We start from the raw sequence: 9,006 nt of genomic DNA, 5'->3' as shown, positions 1-9,006 counted from the left end.
CAAAATCAGGTGCAACATGAACAGCGTTCCCAGTAAAGGCACACACAAACAAGGCCAAGACAGTATAAAATAATTTCAATAAAATCAATTTGGGGACATTTAAAATCGATTATGAATCATACTAAATCAGTCGATTTTTTTTGGGCACCCCCTCAATTTTAATACTTATTTAAAATTGATTCTAATAATGCTAATTGGACTGCAGCAGATTGAAAAGACAAAGTCACCTTGATCAACAAAAATGATTTTCAAGTTTAAATAAAGACATTTAAACAGTGAAGTATTCGGTGAAATGTATTGGATCCCTTGAGAATTACAGCTACAGTAAACACAATTTTATATTATAATAGTCGGTTCCCCATTTAGAACTAACTGTTGATCTTTTGCCCCCTAACATTGATGAGCTAAATAAGGAAATTATATAAACTAGTCTCAGTATGATGCAATACAGTTTTACACCACTACAAATACCAACTATTACAATAATAGACATGTTGTTAAATTCCTGTTTGTAAAATAGAATGAATAAAATAACGCTTGTCTCCCATTTGATAGTCTATCAATACCACTGGTTGGCAAAAGAATAAAGAAATGGTTGTAGATATAAATTGCCAACAGAATGTCTGCTGTTGTGAAATTGAATACTGCCCTCTATAGGCGGAGGATTTTTAATGCTCTGTAATGTCCGCCTACAAATATCATCACAAATATTGTTCCACACCCAATTCATAAGGGTTAGATGGTAAGCATTGTAAATCATAACATATTGTCTTCAATTTTAAGAGGATTTTTTATTTTTTTTAATCCCAGGCTCTTTCTTTTTTCTTCTCTTTTTTTTTTTTAAAAACACAGATTAAAAAAGGTGACTGACAGGATACATAAAGGTCTGTTACCCTGACTGCACTGCGTCAGCATTGCAGCTCGGTCTCTGGGGCGAGGCTGATGGCCTGGGCGCGCATGCACGCATCCAAGGACAGCTGGCACGGATCCGCCTGGCAGACAGGAAGTGGTCGTGAATGATAGGAAGAGCTGCATCAACAAACAAAAAAAAAGGCACCTGTCTCACGGCACGATGGAACAGATCACACATTGTGCACATCGTGATACAGCTGCATTGGTGAGCATGCTAGACCAATGACGTGCTAGGAAAACCGCAGGGAACAAAAGGGCAAGGACCATAAATGTCACCTTAAAAGGGCTTCAGTGGCATATAAAGACAATTTATTGAGGTTCACTCCTAAACAAAACACGGACACGTCACAGAAGAAATGTTTCCTGGAGGAAACTTGCATGTACGTTCCCTGAGGCATAGAGAGTCATTTATTGGGAAAAATTTTGAATTTACTGGAGGAAAGCCCCAAAAGCCAAACGCTTTTTTTATGGTCAAGAGGTGGGACACAATCAAAAGGCAGATAAACAACCGATGCCATTTATGCTCACGTTCTCACATATGAAAAACAAATCTATCATTTTTATAGATTACCGGTATTAATGGACTTTTCAATTTCGCATTTTATTTTCTTTAATTACCATCTTTATTAATCCGAATTCCAAAATACAGTATCCCCTTGCAGGTACTGAAATCTATACACACTTTCTCTCAGTGGCGTGCTAAACAGCTCTGGGCAGTTTGCAAATCTTCACTTCAGTATTGGTTAATCAGATAAACTGTGGTTGCGCGGGAGATGATCAATAGCAAATCTTGTTATTTATTATGCAGACGTTTGTTGCACAGTGTATTGGTGGCAGCAAATCAATGTTGTCCCTCACTTATATTGCTGTGGGAATATTGTGCTAGCCTGAGCTGCGTCTTCACTCTACCGCGCATTGATCGCTCATACGGGAAGCACGTGCAGCATTCTGCTGCTCGGATCGCCATTGATTTTAGACCACAGGCAAAAGGTCTTACCTCAAACCTACAAGCATTGCTATTCACTGTGGAACTTTAGGCTGAAAACGCTGATGTTGCATGGTTCATTAGATTGGATTAATAGACTAGATTAAACTAGACTAGACTAGACTAGATTACACTAGACTAGTACAGACAGACAAGACTAGACTAGACTAGGACAGACAGACAGATAGACTAGACTAGGTCAGACTAGACTAGGACAGACTAGACTAGACTAGGACAGACAAGACTAGACTAGACTAGACTAGGACAGACAAGACTGGACTAGGACAGACAGACTAGACTAGACTAGACGATGAAAGACAGACAAGACTAGGACAGGCAAGAGTAAGACAGACAGACAGGACTAGGACAGACAAAACAAGGACAGACCGACAGAGAAGACTAGGACAGACAGACAGACAAGACTAGGACAGACAGACAGACAGGACTAGGACAGACAGACAAGACTAGGACAGACAGACAGACAAGACAAAGACAGACAGACAAGACTAGGACATACAGACAGACAGACAAAACAAAGACAGACAGGACTAGGACAGACAGACAAGACTAGACTAGGACAGAGAGACTAGACTAGACTAGGAAAGACAGACAAGACTAGGACAGACAGACAGACAGGACTAGGACAGACAGACAGACAAGACTAGGACAGACAGACAGACAAGACTAAGACAGACAGACAGGACTCGGACATACAGACAGACAGACAGACAAAATAAAGACAGACAGGACTAGGACAGACAGACAGACAAGACTAGGACAGACAGATAGACTAGACTAGGTCAGACTAGACTAGGACAGACAAGACTAGACTAGGACAGAGAGACTAGACTAGACTAGGAAAGACAGACTAGACTAGGACAGAGAGACTAGACTAGACTAGGAAAGACAGACAAGACTAGGACAGACAAGAGTAAGACAGACAGACAGGACTAGGACAGACAAAACAAGGACAGACCGACAGACAAGACTAGGACAGACAGACAGATAGACTAGACTAGGACAGACAGACAGACAAGACTAGGACAGACAGCCAGACAAGACTAAGACTAAGACTAAGACAGACAGACAGGACTAGGACAGACAGACAAGACTAAGACAGACAGACAGGACTAGGACATACAGACAAGACTAGGACAGACAGACAGGACAACGACAGACAGGACTAGGACAGACAAGACGAGGACAGACAGACAGACAGACAGACAGACAGACAGACAGACAGATAGATAGATAAAAACATTTAGCACAACCTCATCAGCAAGCAACGAGTGAGCAGCTTGAGCGGGCCTGTGATGTAATGACCCTGGCGGCTAGTACTGCGTAGATCCTGTTACATGAGCTGCATCAGACCACAGTATCATGCTTGACTGGAAGGCAAGTCATTTCACTCCGGGGCCGTCACAATGCTACAAAAGGAGCCGACTAGGTGGGTCATGGCTCAAATATTTACAGTCGCCAGCCCACAGATGGACTGCCCACGAGAGGTCTGAAAAAGCTTTTACGCTACGCCCAAATCTGTCTTGATGAGCAGGCGTTTTTAAAAATTGATGAATGCAAATCGCTGCCTGAAAATGGAACATGCAAGTACGCACCTTCCATATTAATCAGGAATGATATTAGAAATACAGGCCTTGGGCAAAAGCTGTCTGCGAGATTAGTTATTAGCCCTTTTGAAGCCTTGTTGGACCCAATGTTGTTTTAACACAACACGTCAATCAAAAGACATGAATTACCAGTAGTCCATCTTCATCAATCACATCACTTATACACACAGTAGTTTGAATCACACAGGTAACTAATCAGATAACTGAAAGATGTTTAAAAAAAGAAAAAAGAACAAAAAAAGTAAGGTCGATGAGACCACATTGACATATTAAGAGCACGGCACCTAAAAACGGTCCGACTTCATTAAAGCTCATTACCAAAAATAGGCCGCTCGCGTGTAGGTATGAATAATGGAAGCGACCTCCAGGAGCTCATTTCCACAGAGTGATGATCATGCTAAAGTATGCCTAACGATCACACAGATAAAGTGAGAGGCTGCTATACATGATTAATGGATTAATGGCGCCACAGGTCTGGAGAGCGGCGCGCGGCCTCTGCTGTCACATCATCCGACGAGGCGCTCAGCCACAATAAGACGCGCAACGGGGGGGGGGTCGAGGGATGAAATGTTGACATTTAGTTGTTGGATGGAATACATAAGAGGTTACCCCGATAGGTGAGACAAGCGTACATGATGCATTCATGTGACATACGAGTCTATTTCGGAGACAGCACAGGACGGAAGAGATAATTATGGATAATCCATTGTATGTGCTCTAAGAATATGCTCCATATGGGCAAAAGTGTTGAGACACCTGGCCAGTACCTGCTTCAGGACATGAAAAGAAACTGTAGTCAGCGGCAGCCTCCATTTTGTGACAAAGAGTGTGGGTGGCTGATGTAGAATTGTGAAGAGGGCAGATATATATAATATCTGGTAGTTCTAAAAAAATAAAAAAAAGCTTGGTCATTTTTTGTTGTAAATCTTCGTCAATACATAATACTTCATATCACTAGCTTTATACTTTCAAATAAATGTATAAATACTGCAGTAAGAAAAATTAGACTATACCAACACACAACTTCTAAATATGTTTTTTTTTTTTCATTTAAAAAAAAAAACTTTTTTAGGCAACATATATATATATATTTTTTTTTTAAGTATTTTAATGAATACATTTTTGCTTTGCTGGTTGTACTGTACTAATACTGCTTATGTGTGAATATTGCGGTGATAATTTAATTTCCATTACAAGATAAATAACGTATTTCTCTACAATAGATTTGTTTCTTTAAAAGTTGGTAAATTTGTGGCCTGCAGAATAAAACAGTGGTTAGCTCATTTGCCTCACAGTCCAGATGTCTGTATGAAAATGTACACTAATATTATTTGTGCTTTTAAGAAAAGCATGTTTTGTTTATTTTTCATTTGTTACATTTGACACATTATTAAATATAATAACTCACTAATACATTATCATGATAGGGGGTAGAACTAGATACATTTTTGTACTACTCCCCACTCCCTTCAAATGATTATTTTCATTCTTTAACTTTTATTGTCTCTCCTTCATTGTTATTTTATATTGCGTTTATATATTCAATAAACCATATTAAATGAAAATATTTTAGATTATTCTGATGTAGTATTGCAGAACAACCACTAGGTGCCGCTATTGTCAAATGGCAACAAATGTGTGTCCTCAAGCAATGAATGCAATACAGTAGTGGAAACTCAACACAATATAAGTATGCACACTTTGCACAGTATATGAACAACGATGCCAATGTAGACAAGTGTGGTGCTAATATTGAATTAATCACAAGTAAATAAAGAGTTAAGCCCTTGTGTGTGTAACAATCATTTTGCCTACAAACTAAAAATTAGAAGGGTTTAGCTCAAATAAATACAGTTTAAATCAAACAAACTCACCACACACACACACACACAACACTGATTAATATTATTAGACAAAAGCAGTGACACATAAAGATGTTTCATACGTCTTTTTTTTTTTTTGTCTGTGTGAACGCACCACCCAGTTGATCATCCCATCATAAAACCTCTGGTATCCCCTCATCCCGAAAAGCTCTTAGGAGGGAAACCAGAGAATTGATCCCAGCATGCCAGCCGCGAGGCTGTCACATGAGCAGCATCCTGTAAGGCCCGTCGCTTCACTCTCGAGCAACGATCACGCGTACAAAGCCGTCGTCTCGTATATCAGTGAGGCACGGCTTAAATATTTACAGTCGCCAGCCTCGAGATATTCTGAATACATAGACTGAACGCACGCAGCCAAATACTTTCTCTTATCTCAGCTCATGCCAGTAAGAGCACGGCCGTCACTGCATAGCGCACTTTGTTAACAAGGCCATGAGGGGTTAGTAAGTCGGCAGTGACAGCTCGTGAATTACAGCCGCAATAACTTTTTATTGAAAAAGCAGCGACTTTCCCCCGCATTGCTTGTCAGTCATTGCAGGGCAACAAATGGCAAAACAACCATTCACAGACATATTCACACCCATGGACCATTTAGAGCAGGGGTGTCCAAAATTAGTATTTTTGTGTGGGTGTTTTTTCTTTCTTTCTTATTTCTAAAACCTCTTGAACATGAAAATGCAAATAGTTTGGGATTTTGGTGTGGTCCATGGCCCCGCAACAAGGTAAAATAGATCGGCCCATGTCCTGAGCAGATCTCCACAATGAGAACCAAAACAAGAGTAATCTGTAATAAGATGACAATTTGTAAAGCAGTGTTTACTTCAGGATCTTCATTCATGTGAGATGTTCACAAATTAAACCTTGACGCAGAAAGTGGAGGGAATTTTTTTTGCTCCTGAAATGGGGATATCATAATTCCTGAGTCCTAACAAACACAAAATTTTATGGTTAAATTGTAAAAAGTTTCTTTGCATATAAACTCTAAATCGAATTTATTAGTATTTTACATCATTTTAGTTTTACAACCTCCCACATCTTCTACATATAAGTTAGGGACACTAGAAAATGAACGTCTGGCCACAAATGACCTCCCGGCCGTAGTTTAGAGTAGTTTTACTATTTGTATTATTATTATTAATAGCATAAGTATTAGTAGCTGTCAGGTGCGTCACACTGATTGGGAATGACTATGTTTTTTTTTTACAATCCCCCACATATTCAACATCTGAAAAGTTTTGTTTTTACGTATACTGAGGGCCGCTAGAAAATGTATGTCAGGCCGCAAATAGGGGCCGTAGTTTGGGCACCTGAAAACTTTTTATCGACTGCATAGCATGCTTACCACATTCTTACCACTTTGTCACCATGTAACCTCAAGTAAAATAGTAAAAAAAATAAAAAATAAAAAAAATAAAAATAGAGGGAAAATGATTCATTGAGGAAATATACTGAAAGAATAGTTTTTGTCAAAGTCACAACAGTAAGAGTCTTCAACAACATATTTCAATGAATATTTAAATTAGTTTAAATAAAAAATGTCAGAAATATAGATATCGACCCAAAAATGTCAACTTACCCATGTTGATTATAAATTGTCCATATGTATTTTTTCTCCAAGCAAAGTAATCAGGCACGTTTCAAAACTTGGTGGTTTAAAGGAGTTCCCAAATGTGGATGAGGTTCATACAGAAAAAAAAAAAAAGGGGGGGGGGGGTTTCATTTTAGCCATTTTTAGAAACACTGGCATTGGCAGAGATAAATTAGTGCATGCTAGCTAGCTAGCTGAGCTCACACCACAGCCAAATAAGTAATGTAAGTTTAACAACATCCTTAAAAAACAATGTTGTTATTGTTAAATTGTTAGAATAAGAAAAGTGAACCAGCTAACTTAACACTGTAGCTCTTGACAGCTAGCTAAACAGCCGTACTTACTTTAATGCTGAAGGAGTTCCACGCATGTAAAGTCTACGACGGACGTGATGCTCACAGTCACAGCCTTTTCTTGTCCTTGAATTGTGACAATTTTTTTTGTAGAATACATATTTCATTTAATTTCATATAGGCCTGCCGTCTTTTTCTCCCACACACCCTTCCTAATTAACGTGTGTCTCCTTTATCAACTTCCCCACTTCCTGGTTCATGCCAGTTTGTTTACTTCTCCCCCACCCTCACCCTCACTCTTAACTTTTTTTTTTTAACCAGTCTTCAAACTTGAAAAAAAAAGCAAGGTTATTCAAATACAAAGGCATTTCCATTTTGACATAAATTAAACTAAGAGAAATCAAAAACTACAGGAGGATTTTCTTAAAGGATAACAGGAAGTGAGACTCTTGCTCCACCCATCACAAAAATTTGAAATCGGGGAGGACTGGGGAGAGGGTTGGGCGTGGTCTGGCTGTGATTGACAACATGGCACATGGGCACTCTGAAATTCCACCTCATACGTGATGTTCAGTATTCCTGTGACGGGAGAATTCTCTGTTTAATAAATCATCCTTGCAAAGTGTTTTTTCTTACAAGAAATCTGTCTTCAAATTTTTGGAACACGATAAAGAGGACAAATAATTAGCCTCTTTCAACAGTTAAAGGAGCAGGGGTGCTCAAGTTCAGTCCTCGAGAGCCCCTATCCAGCCTGTTTTCCATGTTTCTCTCCACTAACAAACCTGATTCATGATCAGGATCGTTATCAGGCTTCTGCAAAGCTTGCTGATTAGCTGATCATTAGATCTAGCTGTGCTGCAGGAGGGAAACATGGAAAACAGGCTGGATAGGGGCTCTCGAGGACCCAACTCGAGCACCCCTGGACTCGAGGTAAGTAGCAGTAGCTAAACTTGTGCTAAGCCAACCAAAACACAAATCAAAGAATAAAGGCGCTTACACACACTGCACTTTGTTTTCACTGCGATTACCTCATGCGGGGCACCCACCTCATATGGAACCAGCCCGAGCTGCGCTGTTGTGCTACGGCAGCACATAAACAATGAATGGGTTAGTTGGCATAGGCCTTAAGAATTTAAGGGGTGTTGACTATTGAGTAACCTTGCCAGCAAGATGAATTCTCGCGGTGTTTGTGAGTTCGCAAACTCCGCAGGATTTATTTATTTATTTTTTAATAAATGGCAAAATCTGTTCATTTTAAAGACGGTACAAACAAACTCTGGAGAATACGTCTTGTACCGCTCCCGCTCATCCGTTTGCAGCCGATCGACCAATCAGGCGTTGTTTAGGCAGGATGAAACCAATAAGCGCCGATGGAGGGGGTGGGGAACAAACCTAACAGACGTATGGATGCTGCAATTAATTATGTTCTTGCAGAATTACTCACCGTTTCCTTGTTGAATTTGAACAGCGAGAGGAGTTTCGTGCATTTTTATTTGGTAAAGATGTTCATGCTCTCCCCTCCGCCTTCCTAAAACAAGACGGAAGACTAGATTTTCATCCGTTGCCATGATTGGTCAAAACAAAATGTCAAAAATGCTGCATCGTCCAATCAGCTCAAAGTATTGTACAACAAGCCCCGCCTTTCCCAAACGGGTCTGCCAAATGAAGTACCAGATTGATAATGTGAAGGTGAAGAACTCCCTCGAATAAATCCCAATTA

At 39.8% G+C, this 9,006-nt stretch overlaps 1 protein-coding gene across 3 annotated transcripts in view; it reads right to left on the bottom strand.

Moving 5' to 3' along the window:
- The window catches only part of LOC144053705 (uncharacterized), a 51,831-nt gene extending 44,297 nt beyond the window's left edge, over nucleotides 1-7,534 (bottom strand). Inside the window, exons 1-4 of one of the 3 annotated variants that reach the window (XM_077568442.1) lie at nucleotides 7,338-7,534; nucleotides 6,982-7,048; nucleotides 4,290-4,406; nucleotides 894-992 (exon numbers count right to left, since the gene is read on the bottom strand). In XM_077568442.1, the coding sequence (XP_077424568.1) occupies nucleotides 894-992; nucleotides 4,290-4,406; nucleotides 6,982-6,985 (220 nt within the window). In that variant the 5' untranslated portion in view covers nucleotides 6,986-7,048; nucleotides 7,338-7,534. Of the gene's footprint in view, nucleotides 1-811; nucleotides 1,030-4,289; nucleotides 4,407-6,981; nucleotides 7,049-7,337 lie in introns of those variants that run through there. The other 2 variants (XR_013294495.1, XM_077568443.1) reach the window with 2 other exon arrangements.
- Nucleotides 7,535-9,006: the final 1,472 nt, after the last annotated feature.

The sequence above is a fragment of the Vanacampus margaritifer genome, chromosome 6 (assembly GCF_051991255.1).
Source record: "Vanacampus margaritifer isolate UIUO_Vmar chromosome 6, RoL_Vmar_1.0, whole genome shotgun sequence".
Taxonomy (NCBI): Eukaryota; Metazoa; Chordata; class Actinopteri; order Syngnathiformes; family Syngnathidae; genus Vanacampus; species Vanacampus margaritifer.
The sequence above is the reverse complement of the archived record's forward strand: the minus strand, read 5'-3'. Positions and strand labels throughout refer to the sequence as shown.